Here is a 22,952-nt window from a genome sequence, read left to right as displayed (position 1 = left end):
GATGATTAGGAGGATTAACTACTGAAGAAAGGATCATTGAGTGGAGAAAGTCTTGGGGTACTTCAAGACTTACAGACATGCAACATACATTATAGAAAACCTTTGTACTTGGTTACTAGGTTCTTCCAGCGAAAGGGATTCTGAAAGAGAAAGCAGTATGTTTTAGTGAAAGTGTTTGAATAGAGTCAAACAAGAGTGGAAGTTAGTCTCAACTTCACCACCTACAAACTGTGACCTTGGGCAGATTACTAAACATCTGTCTCCTCACCTATAAGATATCCTCCTGGTCTATTTCAAATGAAGGTAAATGGGCTTTATCAAAAGTAAGAGATTCTTATTAAAAGAGAAGTATAGAGTAATGTAGACAAAATTTTGCCTTTCGACTCTTTTCTTACAAACAGCTATTCTTACCCTTATTTTTAATCACAAATGCTCACAAATTTCTGTAAGATGAAAGTCTGTATACCATGCACTAATGTAAATATGTTTCTTTCTTTTTTTTTGAGATGGAGTTTCGCTGTTGTTACCCAGGCTGGAGTGCAATGGCGCGATCTCGGCTCACCGCAACCTCCGCCTCCCGGATTCAGGCAATTCTCCTGCCTCAGCCTCCTGAGTAGCTGGGATTACAGGCACGCGCCACCATGCCCAGCTAATTTTTTGTATTTTTTTTTTAGTGGAGACGGGGTTTCACCATTTTGACCAGGATGGTCTCGATCTCTTGACCTCGTAACAGGACAAAAGTTTGTGAAGGAGCAAGATGACTTTGAATGGAGTACTGAAGGCACAATACGCTCTGAATTACACTGTAGAAAAAAGTAAAAGATACTTCCGACAAAATAAATCATGTTGGTACATTTCAATTCCTCTCTATAATTAACATTCAAGGCGACTTCATTAGGTGATTATGTTATCTCTGTGAAATATTACTTGGTTAAAAATATAATTCTGAAACTGCAATACATAACTGAAAGCTTTGGGCAGATGGAAGTACTTTCCTCTAGAACTCTGGGGTAGTTGGCAAACATCTATTCACTTCTGCTGTGCCTCTGTGAGTTAGGTCAGGATTTTTGTTTTATGGATGAGAAAATTAAGGCCCATGGAATATTTGGGAGACTTGGTCATGAAAGTCCATCTTATTTCTAACATTCTAACACTGAAAGGGGAAAGATTATATAAAGTTACTTGCCATCCATTTCTTTCCAATATACTCTCCTGTGCTCAGTGTGTAACAGAATTAGGTGGGTACAAGATACTCAAGAATTAGCATTTGTTTCTTGCTATGAGCTGAATTATGGTCCCTAAAATTTATATGTTGAAATCCTAACTCATATGACATCAGAATGTGACTATTTGGAGATGGGGTAACTCAGCCAAAATGAGATCATTAAGATGGGCCCTAATCCAATATGACTAGTGTACTTAGAGATTAGGACACAAGCATAAACAGAGGGAAGATGGCTGTCTTCCAAGGAAAGAGGCCCCAGAAAAAACAAATCCTCTGACATCTTGGTCTCTGACTTCTAGCCTCCAGAATTGCGAGGAAATAAATGTTTATTGTTTAAGCTATCTGGCCTACGGTAGTTTGTTTAAACAGCCTTAGCAACCTGATACAGAACCTATGGGATTTCGGATCCTAGAACAGATAGGAATCCTGCCTTCCTGTAAGAGTAATTCCTAAACTCTCACAACGGCTATGACTCAAGCAGGAGGCCAGAATACTGGTTCTCCTTTTAAGTGATCGCTAAGACCTAAATGTCTGAACTCACCAATTCTAACTCAGGACAACTCATGCCGTGCTGCTCCAACCATCATCTCAGTCCTTTGCCTGGTAACTATAGGAAGGTTCAGAAACTCGAGTTCCAATACAAGACCTATCACTAATTAACTAAGTGATGAGAGAAAGTCAGTTCCCCATTGGGTCTCCGTTTTTTAATCTGTATAATGAGTGAAATAGGTTGACAGGGCAGGGATAGCTCAAGCTTCAATCTGGTTCTTTTTTTTTTTTTTTTTTTTTTTAACAGAGTCTAGCTCTTTTCCCCAGGCTGGAATGCAGTGGCATGATCTTAGCTCATTGCAACCTCTCCTCTTCCCAGCCTTAAGCATTTCTACTGCTTCAGCTTCCCAAGGAGCTAGGAATATAGGCATGTGCCACCACACTGGCTATTTTTTTTTTTTTTTTTGTATTTTTAGTAGAGACGGGGTTTCACCATGTTGGCCAGGCTGGTCTTGAACTCCTGACCTCAGGTGATGTGCCCACCTCAGCCTCCCAAAGTGCTGGGATTAACTGGCATGAACCACTGAGCCCAACTGGCTCTTACATTTTGATTCTGATATAAAGATAATGGTAATTTAAGGGAAAATGAAAATTTCAGCAAAATATAGTTCATGATCCAAATCCAGCCACTGCCTCTTTTTGTACATCCCATGAACTATGGATAGTTTTACATTTTTTACATAGTTTTTTTAACCCAAGGAAAAAATAACATTTACTGAACACTTTGCATTATGTCATGCACTCTTCTAAATCTTGGCATTTACCCATTCATTTAATCTCTACAATAATTATGTGAAGTAGATACTCTTACTCATTTGATAGAGAAGTGAATTGAAGTAAGTAGTCAAAGATCACATGGCTAATGAATTGACCTCATGCCATGGAGTTCTTACCCAAGAGCCTGTGCCCTTAACCTGTCTCTTTGTATTGAAAAAAATCCAACACTATCATGGTAGTAAATAAATGCCAAAAGAGGGACTCAGACAATACATTCTGGTGTGTTTCCTCCAACCCCCCAAAAAATCACTCTTTTTCAGAGAAGTACAGGAAGGCTTTGTAGGGGAGTGAGGCCACGTTTCTACCATGATGAGAGGGAACACTAGTTGAATCACAATTAAGTGAAATGTTGTTCCCCCAAAGGAATCCTAGTTTTCACTGTTATAGACCTTTATTTCAAAAATGTGTATTCAATTATTAATATATGAACTGAGTTGTATTGATTAATAATATTCAATTATTATCATTATGGTACTTCAAATATTTGTACACATTTGCTTTTTCTCTTTTATATAAGCACCTACATAATATCCTAGATTTTTGCCTGTGGGCCCACAAAATCTAAAATACTAACTACCTTCTCCTTCATAGAAAAAGTTTGCTGACCCTTGTTCTAGAATATTGAAGTGCAAGAATAAATGTAGGAAATTAGAAAGGTGATTGTAACCACTAATATTAACTTTCTGTCCTTTACTAGCAAGTTTTCATCAGTAAAATTAGATACACTTCACCCATTATGCTGTTACTTACATTTTTAATTTTATTATATTATTTTAAGAGGAATTATTGTTTGAATGACAGAAATAAAAATACCTCTGAATGAAGACAAAACAGAATAGATACATGTGCAAAGAAGCGTCATCAGTGACTATTTTAATCAGATATTCATGTTTTGTTTTGCGGCTATGGGCAATGGAGTAACTGATAGTACTTTACTGACATAAAAGGTAAAAACAAGATAAGCCTTAAAGCAAGTGTCACAGACCCAAGATAGACATGCTGGCCACATCCTCTATTCAGGTTATTGTTAATTTAGTGTTTTTCTTATTTATTTATCTGGATACTCCCCTATGAAAACTTGCCCATCACACATACTCTTGATTTTCATTAAAAATATTACTGGGGCATAGCTTCAAGATGGTTGGATAGAGACATCAGACACATGCCCATTCCAGAAAGAAGAACCAAAATTGTAAATAGATAATCACTCATCAAATAGAACATCTCAGAGAGAACACTGGAATTCAACAGAGAAGTCACAGTAAACATCTGAGTCACAGAAAGTGAAAGAAGTGAGCAGCCAGGTCAGCCAAGATCAACTGGGAGCCCAAGGGACTCCCTCTTGCAGGAAAAGGGTAAGTGAGAGGCCCTGAGCAGTCCACATTCCACAGTGACCTGCCGCAATCCTAGCCATAGGAGAGCTCCTCTACCCACATGAGCCCTGAGACTAGTGTAGGCAGTGATCTGGACACTCTGGAAGGTACTGCACCAAAGAGGGAACGGTGCTGGATCACACACAACCATGAGACCTAAGCAGCTGCACCATGACACTGCTGTGAGAGCCCAGCCATCCTGAGACATCATCCTTGCCTGGGAAGCAAAGCCTCTGTATATCCACATCCCAGAAGCTCCCACTGATATCCCCCACAGTGTTCACATCAAGGCCTACAGTGGCACAGTGCTGGCTAGACCCAAAGATGCTGGGGGTCTGTAGTACTCTAGGCAACATGATATACTACACCCAAGTAAAAGGATGGTGCAACTCACCAAGGAGGTGGCACAATGGAAACCAAAGCATGCACTTCCAGAGCTCCCTATCTGGGGCTGTGAGAAGTGACCTCACCCCCAGCAGCAGCTGTGCCTTTGTTCACTGGTACATGGTTAAGGGAATGGAGGAAGGAGAATTTTCAGAGGCCTGTGAGGACATGGCTGCCTTTGAGAAGGATTATGAGGAGGTTGGAGCGGATAGTGCTGAGGGAGAGGATGAGGATGAAGGGTATTAACTTGTATGCTGTATTTTGTACTCCATTGTCTTAGAAGTGTTTTATTTTTGTTCTGTGGACCTGTCCATTATGGCCCTTAATTGTCAATAAAAGTGACGTTTCCATTAAAAAAAAAAAGGGAGATATCAGATCCAAGATGGCTGATCACTAACAGCTTGGGATTGCAGCTCCCAGTGAAAGTGCAGAGAACGAGAGGATGCCACACTTTCAGACGAATTTCCATTGCTTACGAACCAGAAGATTCCCAGTGGAGGAGTCCCACGGGTCGCCAGCGCAACTCTTGTGGCCAGCGCAGCGGTTTTGCTAGTGCCTCGGCGCGGCAGCTCTTCGTGCAGAGTAAACGGGACTGGTTCCCCTTCTGACCAATTTTGGAGTTCCAGGAAGGCAGAGCCACTTATTACGGACTCAAGAAGAAAGCCAGACTAGAGATTCCAGAGCAGAAGAGCACTATATCTTTGTTGCTTTGAAATCTATTTTATCAGATGCGAGAATTGCAACTCCTGCTTTTTATTTATTTATTTATTTTTGCTCTCCATTTGGTTGGTAAGTCTTTCTCCATCCCTTTGTTTTGAGTCTTTGTGTATCTTTGGATGTGAAATGGGTCTGGATGCAGCATACTGTTAGGTTTTGGCTGTATCTTTTGATTGGGGGATTTAATTGACTTAAATTTAGGGTTACTGCCATTTGATGTTAACTGGTTATTTTATCCATTGGTTGATATAGATTCTTCTTTATGTTGATGCTCTTTACTTTTTGGTATATTTTTAGAAAGGCTAATACTGGTTGTTTCTTTCTATGTTTAATGCTTCTTTCAGAAGCTCTTGTAAAGCCGGCCTGGTGGTAATAAAATCTCTGAGTACTTGCTTGTTCATAAAAGATTTTATTTTTCCTTCAATTGTGAAGCTTGGTTTGGCTGGATATGAAATTCTGGGCTGAAAGTTCTGTTCTTTAAGGATGTTGAATATTGGCCCCCACTCTCTTCTGGCTTGTAGGGTTTCTGCTGAGAGATCTGCTGTAAGTCTAATAGGTTTCCCTTTGTGGGTAACCTGGCCTTTCTCTCTGGCTGCCCTTAGTATTTTCTCCTTCATTTCAACCCTGGTGAATCTGACGATTATGTGCCTTGGGGTTGGTCTTCTTGAGGAATATCTTTGTGGTGTTCTCTGTATTACCAGGGGTTGAATATTGTCCTGCTTTGCTAGATTCAGAAAGTTTTCCTGAATAATATCCTGAAGAGTATTTTCCAGCTTGGATTCATTCTCTCCGTCATATTCAGGTACACCTATCAAACGTAAATTAGGTCTTTTCACATAGTCCCATATTTCTTGGAGACAGTTGGCATACATCAGGTCAAACTTGTGGTCCAAGTGAGCCCAGGCCTCGGCGACAGCTGTGGTGTTGCTCAGCATACACACAGCTCTCTGTACCTTGGCCAGGTCTCCACCAGGCACCACAGTGGGAGGCTGGTAGTTTATGCCAGCCTTGAAGCCCGTGGGGCACCAATCCACAAACTGGATGCTGCGCTTGGTCTTGATGGTGGCGATGGCAGCAATGACATCTTTGGGAACCACGTCACCACGGTACAACAGGCAGCAAGCCATGTATTTACCATGGCGAGGGTCACATTTCACCATCTGGTTGGCTGGCTCAAAGCAAGCACTGGTGATCTCTGCTACAGTAAGCTGTTCATGGTAGGCTTTCTCAGCAGAGATGACAGGGGCATATGTGGCCAGAGGGAAGTGGATGTGGGGATAGGGCACCAGGTTGGTCTAGAATTCTGTCAGGTCAACATTCAGTGCTCCATCAAATCTCAGGGAAGCAGTGATGGAGGTAAAGACATACTGTCTAAAGTCAAAGACAAAGAGAGAATTCTAAAAACAGCAAGAGAAAAGCAGCTAGTCACCTCTAGAGGAATCTCCATCAGATGAACAGTGGACTTCTCAGGAAAAATCTTGCAGGCCAGGAGAGAATGAGATGATATATTTAAAATGCTGAAAGAAGAAAGCTGTCACCACCAAGGATACTAATTACTATATCCAGCAAAATTAGCTTTATAAAGACTAATTTATAAAATGAAGAAAAAATTAAAGTCTTTCCCATACAAGAAAATGCTAAGGGAATTCATCACCACTAGACTGGTCCTACAAGAAATGCTCAAGGGAGTTACCATCATGAAAACACAGAAAAACATAAAACACACTGGTAAAGCAAAAACATTAATGAAGAAGAGAAAAGATTCATAATGTACCACAACAGAAAACCACAAGCCACAAGGACAAACAGTAAAAGAAATGGAAAGGAACAAAGAATATACACAACAACCAGAAAACAATTAATACAACAAAATGACAAAACCTCACATATCAATAATAACTTTGAATGTAAAGAGATTAAATATGTAGACTGGCTGAAGGGATAAAAAATCATAATCATGATTCTACTATATACTGCCTACAAGAAACACACTTTACTGGTAAAGACACATATTGATGGAAAGGGATGGAAGAAAAGATAGTCCATACAAATGGAAACCCAATCAAGCAGGAATAGCTATACTTATATCAGATAAGACAGACTTCCAGTCAAAAAGTGGGGAAAAAAAGGTTATTATATAATGATACAGGGATCAGTCCAGCAAGAGGATATAATGAGTTTAAATACATATGCACTCATCCAAATTAATAAAGCAGATATTATCAGATCTAAAGAGAGAGACAGACTCCATATAATAATAGTGGGGGACTTCGATACCTCACTTTCGGCACTAAACAGATCATCTAGATAGAAAATCAACATAGAAATGTTAGACTTAAACTTGGACTTTGGACCAAATGGATCTAACATATCTTTAAAGAACATTTGGACTTTGGACCAAATGGATCTAACAGATGTTTAAAGAATATTTTATCCAACAACTGCAGAATACAGTCTCTCATCAGCACATGCAACATTGTCCAGGATATGTTAGTCCACAAAACAAATCTCAAGGATTTTTTAAAATCAAAATAATATCAAGTATCTTCTTAGACTGCAATGGAATAAAACTAGAAATCAATACCAAGAGGAACTTCGGAAACTATACACATATATGGAATCCAAATAACATGCTCCTGAACCACGCCTGATTCAATGAAATTAAGATAGAAATAAAAAAAATTCTTGAAAAAGACAAAAATGAAAACGACATAAGAAAACATGTGGGAAACAGCTAAAGCAGTGCTAAGATGGAATTTTATAACAACAAACACCTACATCAAAAAACAAATAGATTTCAAAGCTACAATTTCACAATGCACACAAAGGAACTAAAAAAGCAAGAACAAACCAAACCCAAAATTAGCAGAAGAAACCAAATAATAAAGCAGAACTTAACAAAATATAGTCTAAACTAAAAATACAAAGGAGTAAAAAAATGAAAAGCTGGTTCTTTAAAAAGATTAAACATAATCGCTAAACTTCTAGCTAGTCTAATGAAGAAGAGAGAAGACCCAAGTAAACAAAATCACAAATGAAAAAGGAAACATAACAACTGACACCACAGAAAGATAAAAATCAACAGAGACTATTAGGAACAACTATGTGCTAACACCACTGTCATGTTTATCACAGCACTATTCACAATAGTAAAGATATGGAATTAACCCAAATGTCCATCAGCAGATGAATGGAAAAAAGAAAATGTGGGGAGCGTGTGTGTGTGTGTGTGTGTGTGTGTGTGTGTGTGTGTGTATGTGTGTGTGAGTATGCAATGAAATACTATATATACATATATAAACACACACACACACATATATGCAGTGGAATACTATTCAGCCATAAAAAAAGAATGAAATCATGTTATTTCCAGCAACATGGATGAAACTGGAGGTCATTATGTTAAGTAAGGTAAGCCAGGCAAAGAGAGACAAATACTACATATTCTCACTCATATATGGAAACTAAAACACTCAATCTCATAAGATTGGACATAGAAAATAGATTGATCGATATCAGAGACTAAGAAATGTGGGTGGGAGCAGGAGACAGATAAAGAGAAATTGATTAATGGGTGCAAAAATACAAATAGATATAAGAAATAAGTTCTAATGTTTGATAGCAGACTAGGGTGACTGTACTTAGCAAAACTTTTGTATATTTCAAAATAACTAGAAGACAGGACTTGAAATAACACCAACACATAGAAATGATAAATCCTCAAGGTGATGGATACCCAAGTACCCTGACATGATCCTTACACATTCTATGCATGTAACAAACGCTCATATATACCCCATAATTATGTCAAATATTGTTTCAATAAAGGAAAACAGGAGTTTTAAAATTGCCAATTATTTGTCCGAATTAGAAACTGAGCACAAAGAAATCCTTTACTATAGCTAGATACTTAGGTTTTTTAAAAATAACACATGTAATCCAATGATCTGAGTATTCTTTGCCCTGAGTTCTTTTTCAGTTTGACTGAGGCCCATCAAAATGTTCAAAAATCTGTTTCACAGAAATGCTAACCCATTTCTACTTCTCTCTCTAGGTGTTGAAAACTGGGTTCAGAATTTTTACAAAATGGTACAGTTTTAGAGACTCTGCTTTCACTATATTCAGCAGTGTTCATGAAACACCCAAAGAGGTGATTTCTGGCAAAGTTAAAAGCCAGGGTGTTCTATCATCTCTTTAAACTCAATGTAGGCAAAACCCAGTTCTAGCACCTTGCCAAGCAGATAAGTCCTCCCGTTTTATGCATTTCTAAAAATACTGCCAAAATTTTTTCCAGGAATTTTGGAATAAAACTTCATTTTTTTTCCTATGCCCTCAGCAACTAATCAGTTGCTAAAATCATAAACATTTTTCATTAACTTACTACAAATTTTAATTTATAAGTGCTTCTGATGTATTACTTTTAATTCATAGTCATCTTGCAAAGTAGTTCTTAAAATTCAATTGATAAAAAAATCTTAGGCCTAGAGAGATTAAATAAACTACATATATAGATCTAAGTACTAAAGTCCAGATGAAAATGCAGTATGTTTGATTCCAAAGCCATCTTCCTGAGTGTTGCTTATTTTTCCTTCATACAAATCCTTATACACTTCTGTTCTTTTCCATTCCCAATACGCCCACCAGCCAGCTCAGGTGCCTATCATCTGTCTCCCCTACCAGCATCTTGGGCTCCACTTCCTCCATATTCAACCATCTGCCCACTCCCACATTATTGATCAAGAGTATGAAAGGGAGAGAAATTTCTTTGAAAAATTCCCTAACTGGCTTGAAGGACAAAATCTCTCCTTTTTAAACTTTATAGCATATATTCTCTGTAAACTAATACTGTTCTTGCCACGTTTACTCTTGTATGATTATTTTGTCATCTCTGATTAGAGTCAAAGCTTTTAGCAGGCAGGAATTTAATTCCAATAAATATTGCTGAATATATTTTTTTAGTCTATCTTAATTCTATCATGATTTTTCTGCTTCCTAAAAGAATTGATAATGGCTATTTCCTTATTTCTGTCTTTTTTTCTTGCATAAATTGTTATTTTCCCCTTTCTGAAAGTCAAAATAGCATTAAAGAAAATATAATGGCAGGAGGACCTTATCATGAGAAAACTTTTTTATAAATGTGTTTGCTTGGCATGAGAAGACAATTCTGCTTTTCCTAGTGAGACCCGTGCATCATGTTGAATAGCATTCAAACGACTATCTTTGCTAAATCTCCCATCTAACTGTGTCTTTGTTAAAGTCAGGTCACCAGGGAGTTCAAGGTGAGATTTTACCGACATGGTGTAAAGCAGCACGCCATTCCCTCTTGTATTTTCAAAGATCACTTTATATTGTCTATACATCTCAAAATAGCACTGCCCTTCTTTGACATCACATTGCACTATGAACTCCTATTCAATTTGTTATCCTCCATCCTCCCCAAGTCTCACTCAGCACGACAGCTTCCTGAGTAATACCCCCATAATTTGAATCTGTGCTGAGCATTATTTTCTCTCAGGTGCATATATTATCTTGCATGGCTTTGTATTAAACCTCATTTCACTTTTGTTCAGTCAATGCCCTGAATTATCTATATCCTGCTGGGGTGGTAATATGTCATCTTCTTTATCTCCCCTCCTTGCAAGCTTTGTGCTATTTGCAAATTTAGTCAGTATTGCATTAACCATTTCAAGGTGAGAAGGACTGCATGGAAGTGGTGGGCTCAGGCCATATCCTGATGGAGCACACAGGACTCACATCCCAGCCCTGTACTATCCTGACAATAACCACTCATTTTAAGCGATCCAAGTTTATCCACCAAGTCTCCTTATTCTCCAGACAATGCTTTTCTAATCTCTCAGTGAGTTGTCTGTTGTATTAGTCCATTTTCATACTGCTAATAAAGACGTACCCAAGACTGGGACGAAAACTAGGTTTAACTGGACTTACCATTCCACGTGGATGGAGAGCCTTCAGAATCATGGCAGGATGCAAAAGACACTTCTTACATGGTGGCAGCAAGAGAAAAGGAGAAAGATGCAAAAGCAGAAACCTCTGATGAAACCATCATATCTCATGATATTTATTCACTACCATGATGACAGTGTGGAGAAAACCACTCCCATGATTCAAATTATCTCCCCCTCCCACAACACTTGGGAATTATGGGAGCAAAATTCAAGATGAGATTTGGGTGGGGACACAGAGCCAAACCATATCATTCCACCCCTGGACACTCCAAATCTCATGTCCTCAAATTTCAAAACCAATCATGCCTTCCCAATAGTCCCCCAAAGTCTTAACTCATTTCAACATTAACCCAAAAGTGCACAGTCCAAAATCTCATCTGAGATAAGGCAAGTTCCTTCCACCTATGAGCCTGTAAAATCAAAAGCAGCTAGTTACTCCTAGATACAATGGGGGTACAGGTATTGGGTAAATACAGCTGTTCCAAATGGGAGAAACTGGCCAAAACGAAGAGGTTACAGGGCTCGTGCAAGTCCAAAATCTAGCAGGGCAGTCAAATTCTAAAGCTCCAAAATGATCTCCTTTGACTCCATGTCTCACATCCAGGTCATGTTGATGCAAGAGGTGGGTTCCCATAGCCTTGGACAGCTCCAAACCCTGTGGCTTTGCAGGGTATATACCCTCTCCTGACTGCTTTCACAGCCTAGCATTGACTGTCTGTGGCTTTTCCAGGCACAGGGTGCAAGCTGTTAGTGGATCTACCATTATGGGGTCTGGAGAATGGTGGCCCTCTTCTCACAGCTCCACTAGGCAGTTTCCCAGTAGAGACTATGTTTGGGGGCTCTGACCCACATTTCCCTTTCACACTGCCCTAGCAGACATTCTCCATGAGGGCCCCCACCCCTGCAGCAAACTTTTGCCTGGGCATCCAGGTATTTTATACATCTTCTGAAATCTAGGGAGAGGTTCCCAAACCTTAATTCTTGACTTCTGAGCATCCACAGGCTCAACAACACATGGAAGCTGCCAAGGTTTGGGGCTTGCATTCTCTAAAACCATGGGCCAAGCTGTACCTTGGCCCCGTTTAGCAATGGCTGGATTAGCTGGGATGCAGGGCACTAAGTCCCTAGGCTGCACATAGCATGAGGACCCTGGGCCTGGCCCATAAAACCATTTTTTCCTCCTAGGCTTCTGGGTTTGTGATGGGAGGTTCCATGAAGAACTATCACATGCCCCGGAGACATTTTCCCCATTGTCTCAGTGATTAACATTCAGCTCCTTGTTGCTTATGCAAATTTCTGCAGCCAGCTTCGATTTCTCTACAAAAACGAGGTTTTTCTTTTCTGTTGCATTTTCAGGTTGCAAATTTTCTGAACTTTTAGGCTCTGTTTCCCTTTTAAAATGGAACGCTTTTAATAGCACCCAAGTAACTTCTTGAATGCTTTGCTGCTTAGAAATTTCTTCTGCCGGATACCCTAAATCATCTCTCTCATGTTCAAAGTTCCACAAATCTCTAGGGCAAGGGCAAATTGTCACCAGTCTCTTATCTAAAACATAAGAAGAGTCACCTTTGCTCCAGATCCCAACAGGTTCCTCATCTCCAGAGGAGACCACCTCTGCCTGGACCTTACTGTTCATATCACTATCAGCATTTTTATCAAAGACATTCAACATGTCTCTAGGAGGTTCCGGACTTTCCCATTTTTCCTGTCTTCTTATGAGCCCTTCAAACTGTTCCAACCTCTGCCTGATACCCAGTTCCAAAGTCACGTTCACATATTCTTTTCAGCAATGCCACACTCTACTGGTACCAATTTACTGCATTAGTTCATTTTCATACTGCTGATAAAGACATACCCGAGACTGGGAAGAAAAAGAGGTTTAATTGGTTCCACATGGCTGGGAGGTTTCAGAATCATGACAGGAGGCAAAAGGCACTTCTTACATGGCAACAGCAAGAGAAAATGAGGAAGAAGTGAAAGCAGAAACCCCTAATAAACCCATCAGATCTCGTGAGACTTTGACTATCATGAGAACAATATGCAGGAAACTGCCGCCATGATTCAGATTATCTCCTCCCAGGTCCCTCACACAACACGTGGGAATTATGAGAGTATAATTCAAGATGGAATTTGAGTCGTGACACAGAGACAAACCATATCATGTGTGACTGGAGTCCAGTGTCCTGGGAAAAACAGAAATGCATCAGGATTACCATATGAACCAAGTGGAAAGGGGCAAAGTGGAATACAGTGTCCAAATATTTTTTAGCCTCTCAAATGCAGGTATTATAGGAACATCATTTAGTTGATCTGAATATTTCTTTATCTACCACTTCAGGGTTTGGGTGTTTTAACTCTACTCTTTGGCTTCTTTGACCCAAAATCCATACTGACTTCTCGTAGATCCCATCACGGGATTTACTTGCAGCTGAATGCTCATTTATGGCTTGCTCTTGAAATGTGTTCACCTGTCTGGTTTCACCACTTTATCACAGGTTTATTTCAAATTGTTTATTAAGTTTTCAAACCCAATTCAAGTGCTCTTCCCCTTTGTGTTTGGACTCCAAAGAGGGTAGCAGCAAATGTGCAACTCTGAATTCCTTGTGTGGAAAACAGAGATCTTATCCTGGATGGAGGGCTGGATGGGAAAAAGATAATGGGCTGAGACTGGGCACTACTGTGGCCCATTCCATTGCATCATTTTCATTCTTACTTCTCCACCATGGAGGGCTTGGTGTAGTTTGCCATTAAGGTAGATTGTGTGGTGTTTTTCATCTTTGTGGACTGATTTGTAATTTGGGGCAACAGAAATGAAACTGCTGTTATTTCCATCATTATTCCCCTTTTAACATCTGCATCTCTGGCCTCTCCACAAACACTCTTTGTCCTTAGGTTTTTAAAATAATTGTTTTAGACAGAAATGCATCTCCAACTGAATACTATTATCAGTGTTATGTCCAGATTTGTCAAGAAACTTCTCAACATGTGTTATAAATTTTCAGATCATTCTACCCTGAACTTGGAGCAACCTGGAATTGTCAGTTGTCTATCAAGATGTTTTCTACTCAACTTTAGAGCCCAGAATCACAGCGCTACAAGTGTCAGTGAATGTCTCGCTATTTTACTCTCTAATGCAGTGGTTCTCAACCAGGATTGACTGTGCCCCCAAGGGGACATTTGACAATGTCTGGAGACATTTTGGTTGCCAAAACTTGGGAGGATGCTTCCCGTGGTTAGTAGTAGAGGCCACGGATTCTCTGAATATCCTACAATATCCAGGGCAGCCCTCCAGCCCCACATATCTATAATGCCAGGGACAAGAAACTTTGGTCTAATGTCTTTTCAACATTACATAGTCAAAAAACAAAAACAGAAACAAAACGCCCCAATTAAAACAATTGAAGTGAATCTGTACCCATCCCTATTCCAGTTTGTCTATGAATCCCCATTCTGACCTCAGGGGAAGAAAGCAGAAGCCACTGCTCCACATACGAGCTTTCCTAGCACTAACGCCTTATTAAGAGCTCCTCAATTTCCAGACCTCTGACAAAAATAGATTATTTCCCCTTTCTTCCTCCTGGCTCCCATTAAAGGCTTGGGTTGTTGTTGTTGTTGTTTGTTTGAGATGGAGTTTCCCTCTTGTTGCCCAGGCTGGAGTCTAATGGCACAATCTCGGCTCACTGCAACCTCCACCTCCCAGGTTCAAGTGATTCTACTGACTCAGCCTCCTGAGTATCTGGGATTACAGGCGCCCACCACCACACCCGGCTAATTTTTATAGTTTTAGTATAGACAGGGTTTCACCATGTTGGCCAGCTGTTCTCAAACTCCCGACCTCAGGTGATCCACCCGCCTTGACCTCCCAAAGTACTGGGATTACAGGCGTGAGCCTCCGCACCTGGCCTGTTTGGGGTCTTTACTTCTTACTTGGAAAAAAGTTCTCAAACCTGTGGCTGTCCCAACACTGTTCAACTGATGAATATCTAGTAAGGGGTGGAGGTGAGTGGATAAAGAGAAAAGAAGGAGATGGGAGGAGAGAGAAGTGGGGCGTGGGGAGAATGGAAAGAGGACTGCTGTATCCCGACAGAATATTTCATTTCCTTCTTAGCTGGCAATTCATGTACAGACCTTTTTTTCCAGCCAAGCACAGCAGATACCAAGCCACCCTCTTGGTTGTCTCACACCTTCGTGATGGGTCTGTTCACCAGTTAATTTTCTACCCCATGCAGATAAAGACGCTTACCAGGTACCTGATTAGAGATGCTGGTGTTACTTTCCTTAATGCCGCTAATTAGTCGCAGCCGCAGACCTCTCCAAGGAGTCAAACATCCTGCACTGTGCGGTGATGTCCCCACAGTGTGCCCAGGTGGGGTGGCCTGCAACTCAGAGCCAGTAGGGGCGCTGTTTCCAGCCCCACCCTGACCTGTTCCACCCACAGTCTTCCCTTCCCTTTCTCCTATAGAAACGTTGCTTTTGCTTCCTGTCGACTACTAACAGCCTCTGACATGTGCCACTGTGATGTAGCTGCATTTCTCTGTGGCCTCTCTAAATATGATTTTCTAATTTAACCAAATGCTGTAAAGAGAAATAATTTTGATGGGTGTTTCTATCCATGTGTGGACAGAGTCATACTGACAGTTATTGTACATTCTTTAAGCTAGAATCAGAGAACAAATTTGCAGTGGTTCAGTGGATGGTAGATAATTCTTCTCATATTCTAGGTAGGGGGATTTGACTTCTTTGCCAAGCAAACTTTCTTGTTTCTTTGTGGTTCAGATTTTTGGAGGTTACACTACTAACAAAAATGATCTCTTCCTCCCTTCTGTATAATCTATCTGCTCTGATAGATTATATACGACTCTAAAATATTGAGAGTGTTACATAATTTATAAACATTCATATTTTACATATGCCAGCCTTTTCTATTAACTAGATCATGGTTCAATTCAGTGAGCATATGCGAGTGTCTACTTCATGCCAGGCACCATGCAAACAAAGGTGAGCAAGACGAACTGGAATCAAATCCACAAATTAAGGGTTTCCTACAAATTAGGCACTATGTTGAGTCTTTTACAAATAAGCTATCAATAATCTTTATATTGTTTTCCTTTAAAAAAAAAAAAGAGAGACAGCTCCTAACTTTCTCATGAAGGTTTACTAGAAGGCCTATAAGGATGATCTCTGCATTGAATCTTAAAGACTTGTATGGATTTGAATCTCTGTCTGAAAGTTCTGATGCAGAATGCATTGATTTTAATCACTTTCTATCTTGTGTGCCCATTCTGGCAGGTGGCAGAATCTTCACCTCAGTCAGTTTGGGGTTGTATCCAAATTCTAGGGGTGTTTATAGTGCCCAGGTGTTGTGTGTGTGGTAGCATTGGAGGGCTTGGCATCTATAAGCGTATCCATCATCCCACCTGCTTCTCGGGTGGTCCATGCCGATCACACCCAGGTCATCCCTCACATCCCCCAAAAGTCCAATTCATATCTAGCAACTCCATTCACATTCCCTTTCTGCTGCTGCTGCTGCTGCACAAAAACAAGGGTGCTAAAATCTTATGGCACTTGCCTTCATAAGATCCTTCTGAGATGTCACAGCTCCCAGAACTGGGGTCTCCTGGCTGGAGCTCTAGGTCTATCTGTTTGGATGGGCCACAAAACCATTCCCTCTCTGAGGCTGCTTCTCCCAGTGTGGAGACACAGCCTTCTGTGCTCTCCAATCACACACACCTCTCTAAGAGACCTGCCCCTCCCTGTCCCCAACCCAACGCACCACCCATGCTTACTCATTCCTGATGGCTCCTCCACCAACTCCTCCTTCCTTAGAGCAGCAGAGAATTCATCTTTGGTGCTTTCATCTGTGGTGGGGGAAAAGCTGCTTTTTTGCCTCGTTATTTTCTCAAATCCATGGTCTCTCTTTCCCTAAGGGCCTAAGGCTTTTAAAAACTCAAAAGTCAAGGACATATGTCTTTGTCTTCTGCTCACTGCTTTCCCTGAGACAATAAGCAGAATAACTACCCCAGCCGACTGAATGATGGAACGCTACAGCCTGAAATAGTGGAGAAGAGAGAGGCTATATTGGCTACTCTTAATTGCTCAGGTAAAAAACGTTAAGGAAGAGATCCCAGGCCATGGCAAAAGTGGTTTGGAATAGACGTGGGTCAGCCTATAAACGGAAGGATGAGATGCAGGGTGGGGAGAGACAGGCAGGGAGCCATATATAAAAGGGTTTCTAATTCCAGGTGGGGATATCTTTGTTGACTTGAAGCCAGGAGGTTGTTATGTGCTGAATGTTTGTGTCCCCCACTAAAATTCATATTTTGAAGCCCTAACCGATAATGTTATGGTATTAGGAGGTGGGGCCTTTGGGAAGGGATGAGGTTTAGATGAAGCAGGGACAGTGGGGATCTCATGATGGGATGAGTGCCCTCCGAAGAGGAAGAAGAGACACCAGAGCTTGGTCTCTCTGCCATGTGAGGATACAATGAAAAAGCAGCTGTCTGCAAGCCAGGAAGCGGGCCTCATCAGAGCCTGACCATGCTGACACCCTGATCTCAGATTTGCAGCCTCCAGAACTGTGAGAATGAATGCCTGTTGCATAAGCCACCCAGTTGATGGCTTTTTTTTTTTTTTTTGAAGCTGCTCGAGTTTGCTAGAGGGTTTAACAGAAGCAGTGGATGAATTTGTATTTTGGGGAAGGCTGTACTGGCACCATGAAAACAGAAACTATGGCTGCAACCTCTTCTGGTTTTCCCACAGCCTCAACGCTGAAGTGTGAAGGTATTCAGTCAATAAATTAAAGAAGAGAGAATAGAGTTTCACAGGTTAAAACCCCTGCCAGTAAAACAATCCCGTTACTTACTTTAACATGATTCCTCAAAAGTAATGCAGGCCTATGGGTCTGAGTAACACTCCAGAAGGGAAACTTTGCTGCTGACTCCCTCAAACTCCATGCTGTGTCTGTCTTCTTCACAAATGTCTGCGGTGTCTTTTAGACCTTTTATTTTTAATGGCTGTTATTATCCCCAATTTGACTTTCCAAATTAAAGACATTGAAATGTAGCAAATATCTAATCAGGGATGTGATTTGTTTCAAAAGAAATTTACATGCCTAAGCACTTAAATTAGTCAATGGGAGATTTTTCCCCCAGTATCAAGCCTTAATTTTTAATTAAAAAAATTAAGTGGCTGATTAGCTGCCCACTACATGTACTTAACTAAATCAGAAAAGGTATAGATAAAATTATAAAAGAATTACTGAGGAGGGATCCTATGACTATGTGGGTTATGGTTGATATAAAGCTTTGATTTTTTTTCCCCCTTCTCTTTGGCATCTGGTTTTACTATCCAATTCGTAACACTCCTGTGTGAAAAATTTAGTTTGTGAAAATGGACTGAATCAAACTGTTCTTCCTATAAAGGATAATTTTTAAATTTCAGGGAAATGAGCCCTTTATAGAGGAACTGTTACAGTAGTGAAGAGGAATGACTGAGCTCAGCCAGCAAATTTTGCAAAGTACCGGCAGAGGAGGCTGTGAATCAACACTGCCTTTCTTTGCAATTTCCTTTTTTTTTTTTTTAATTATTTCAGAAAATGGTAACTCATCTCCTCACTAGATTTCAGCATCAAGCTATCTGGTTTTAAAGCAGTTGCTTAGAATTACATCTACTGGATAGAAATGCTCTTAACTCTACAGCTGAAATAAGACAAAAAAAATGCAAGCGATACATTTTTTCTAAATATACAATGTACATTGACTTAAATTTATACTATAGAGTTAATGACTGATGCCAGATCTTTTGATGAGTGCAGATTTTGAAAGGAGGGGAGAAAGGAAAGCAAAGATATTGGTTACTGAAAGTAGAGAAAGTTTGACAAAGTGTGTTGTTTCTTTGTGTTAATCTGAGAAATAACGAACTGAAGCATGAAGGCTGACTTTTGTCACCAATCTGCCTGAAACAGGCTTAATCATTAGAAACACAAAGGTGTCCACAAACCCAATTTTCCTCCAGTATGGTAAGTAGTTTTTGCTGAAGTGTAAGCCGTTGGCTATGTCACTATTATCTAGAACAGTTCCTGGTACTGGAGTCACGATCCACTAGTGCCAAACAATCAATTATAAGATGTTGTAAGTAACTTGTAACCTTTAATAATAATAATACTAAGATAGGAACAAACCCATTTTTCATAAACCTGGACAAGAATCAAGATTGCCCCCGTAATAACATGAATTTCACTCATGTTCTCTTGAGTGATAAAGGAAAAGGTGGATTTAGAACTAAGTTGTCAAGAATTTCAGGTAAACTGCCCCAATCTAATTCTTTTTTTTTTTTTTTGAGATGGAGTTTCGCTCTTGTTACCCAGGCTGGAGTGCAATGGCGCCATCTCAGCTCACTGCAACCTCCGCCTCCTGGGTTCAGGCAATTCTCCTGCCTCAGCCTCCTTAGTAGCTGGGATAACAAGCATGCGCCACCATGCCCAGCTAATTTTTTGTGTTTTTTAGTAGAGACGGGGTTTCACCATGTTGACCAGGATGGTCTCGATCTGTTGACCTCGTGATCCACCCGCCTCGGCCTCCCAAAGTGCTGAGATTACAGGCTTGAGCCACCACGCCCGACCTCCAATCTAATTCTTGCCACCCTGTATAATCTGGCTATTATACAGGCTATTACACGAAAGTGTGGTGCAGACATAAAGGCCATAAGTGATGTGAGTAGCAGCCCAAAACACTGGAGAGCCATTCATCTGGTGTCAGCAAAATACAAAGCAATCTATACTCGGAGTTCATTTTGTTTTTCTCGAGGCAGCCTGGCCCAAATCAAGGTCAAACAGAGACCCTCAGGGGCCCATGTCCACTACTTGACCTAGTTAATAAATACGGAGGCAAAGCAAAAGGTTACATTATACTTGAAAAACCTGAAAGACGGCTTGGATTTTCCTCTGGCTTTGACGAATTGCATAGATATTTTCCTTAATCAAGTCCCAGGGCCGGCAAAAAGGAACTTCAAGCAAACAGAGTCTGAAGACAGGCTAACAGATTAATGGAAAGGTTGAAGAGTTGAGAGAGAATAGCATGAGATAAAGTGAATAAATAACTAAAATGTAACCGCTGGGTGCTCTCTAATAGCCTCCTGGGCTGTCCGATGGCTTTCAGTTGATTGGTCATGAGGACACTGCAAATACAGGGGAATTTAATTACACCTAAAGTAAGAGCTAAAACGCTATGTTCTGAGAATTTTTAATGTTCTTGCAGTATCTTTGGAATTGTGGCTCTAAAAACCACATGTGGTGTCCCCAAATAAATTGGATACACAATGTTGACTGAGTTTTCATGATGCGTCAGTGTGCTGGCTGAATTGAAAGGGAAATAGGGTGAATTTTGCACAATTTATTCTTAACAAGGTTGATTCATGCTAATTATGATTCCTTTTCTAAGTATTTGTGTGTTCTAAAAAACAAATTAAATTCAGTTTAGTGACAATGTCCCGCATTGTCATTAAACTCATATGCTTGTGGTTTGAAAAGTGCATGCTTCTCTTTTTTTATTCGAAAAGCTGCACTATTGCCTTCAGTTTGGGGGTGACTCGCCAGGACTTCTCATTTCCTCAAAAATCACTAAGTAGCGTTTGAAGGCTGCACCTGTAAATTCTGAGAGTGACCTGGCATGAAATTCATCCACACCAGGACACTTGAATGTCCCCCGCTCTCTGGCCTTAATTTCTAATCTAGTATTTCTGCTAAAGATAATTTTCTTTGACAGGAAAATATAATGTGAGTTTAATGCTTCTTCCCTCTATGACTCTCACAGATAAACCAAATGCACTGCTTCCTCTCATTGCTTTCTTAACCTTCTGAGATCTGAAATTGTTAATAGAACAAGTCAAGAATTTATGTTGTAGTGTTTTCTTTAAATGTGTACTTCTTCTTTTAGGCCATAAGCAATCTGAAGGTTGAAACCATAGCTTATAATTTTTCTTTCTGTCTCTGACTCATGGTACTTAGCAGTGGTTGGTACAGAAAACTCAATGAGCTTTGAGTACATCTGTTTGACAGAATTGAGTGTGAGTGGCAAATGTCGAGGGAGATTGTCCTTGTCATTCAGATTCTGATTCCAGTTCTCCCATCCATTTTCCAGGAGGATTTTAAAAAACAGAGAAGTCTTAGGCTACTGAGGATTTCTGACTCAGAGCACTGATGAGGAGAGGGTCTCTTTATCCCAAAGAAGTTGTCTAGTCTTGACATGGTTCAGTAAGTATATATCTTCTGGATTCTTATTCATATGTGAATACAGTAGGCTTGTGCAGAGGCAGCATTCTGTGTTAGAGGCAGCAGAAATGTTTCTTTGGCCTTTTTCATCCTTCCTATAGCAGCCAACTGTACCACTTGTTTTTCCCAACGATGCCCAACGCACTTTGCTAAGGTTAGACATCTTCAAAATAAAGCAAGTTGTTGCAGTTTAAGGGTGTTTCCAGTTCTAATCATCTACGCATTCATAAAGAACTTTGAAAAGATTTCTGCTCCTCGGGATATCCTAAGACTCCCTGCTAATTGGAAATGGCTAAGGCAAGGTGTCTGTTGCTTTGAGTCTGCAGATGGGTCAGTTAAACACACAGGCAAGTAGAATGTCATCTTCACTTGGGTGACCTACAAGCACCACCAAGGCAACAGGTCCAAAACTAATCGCATTTCTTCCCTGACAAATACACTTTGCTTCCTGCATTCCCATCTCAATGACTGGCACCTCCAAAAGCCAAGACACTCAAAAGAGAAATCAGAGCGCTCTCCCTAATGTTTCCGTCTATCTCACTACCAACCCTGCTTGTGCTCGAGACCAGTGAGTAGTCAGTTCTTGTATATTCCCTGTATTTAGTTGCCAAAATCTGTCCACTTGAATTATCTGATAACGGTCACAGCCCCCTAGGTACAGTCTTCTCTCCACTTACCCTTGATACTCCACAACTAGAACTTCAGCATTACTTCTCCATGCCAGCATCCTTAACCCAGCAGTCTAATTTTGGTGCCCTTTATATAAGCTCTGTATGAACAGATTTATCAGAGTACTTCTCTCACTATTTAGAACATTAATTACCTTATGTCTCCTATTATTTCATGAGCTCCTTTAGGGCAAAACCCATGAGAATATTTTCTGACTGAATGAATGAGGTGTTTTTTGTTTTCAGATTCTTCTTACTATAAATTCTTGCTTGTACTTGAGATCTATTCTGTTAGAAAATCTTCCTTCAGTGACAGGTGTCTGTGGCCTCAGGGGATTCTAGAAAGCCAGGCTGAAGTCAGCTCTGAGCATGCACGATGGGGGCCGCCTACCTACCAAACACAGTCCTCAGTTCTCAGCGGCAGTGTCAAGGCCACAAAGAAGGAACTCTAGTGAAAAAATAAAATTGAGAGAGAGAGAGACCGGAGTTGGGGAAAAGTGTGGCCAATAAAGAGGGCCCTCATCCAGCAATATTCATAAGAGTTACCTTAAAGAGAGAAGAAAGCTGTCCCATGGCTGCTTTGCCAAGGAGTGCGGGAAGGAGCAGAACAGTAAAGAAGCCAATATGAACCTACTGGAATGAAAAGAAAGGGGCCAGGAATCCGAGGGGGGCCAGGAATCCGAGTGGGGCCAGGAATCTGAGGGGGGCCAGGAATCTGAGTGGGGCCAGCCTGCCTCTATGCTTAGAAAAGGTGATGAGGCCAGTCAGTCCCCAACTTTGGAGAAAGAACTTGCTGGATGAGAGGAAAAAGGTAAAGCTAGCCCACCCCAACCCCTACACACAACCTCATGCTCACCTGGCATCTTGTGTCTGCAGGCTCTTGGGCTAGGTGAGGAACACAACACTGCTTGTAGCTATAGGGACCTCATCTATTGAAGCAGGAAGCAGAGATAGCCCTTTGTTCAAGAAATAGTAGAAGCAAGTAATGGTGGGGACTGAACAGCCCTAGTTCACACCCAACACCCA

At 40.7% G+C, this 22,952-nt stretch overlaps 1 protein-coding gene across 1 annotated transcript; it reads right to left on the bottom strand.

Moving 5' to 3' along the window:
• Window positions 1–4,621: 4,621 nt before the first annotated feature.
• LOC144577206 (tubulin alpha chain-like) lies at window positions 4,622–21,985 on the bottom strand. Its single transcript, XM_078333127.1, is given in 6 exon segments — window positions 4,622–4,629; window positions 5,843–6,396; window positions 16,456–16,520; window positions 18,911–19,090; window positions 20,799–20,850; window positions 21,936–21,985. Coding segments are annotated over 6 exon segments (909 nt in total).
• Window positions 21,986–22,952: the final 967 nt, after the last annotated feature.

The sequence above is a fragment of the Callithrix jacchus genome, chromosome 7 (genome assembly GCF_049354715.1).
Source record: "Callithrix jacchus isolate 240 chromosome 7, calJac240_pri, whole genome shotgun sequence".
In the NCBI taxonomy this organism is placed as follows: domain Eukaryota; kingdom Metazoa; phylum Chordata; class Mammalia; order Primates; family Cebidae; genus Callithrix; species Callithrix jacchus.
This window is presented reverse-complemented; position numbering and strand designations above follow the sequence as displayed.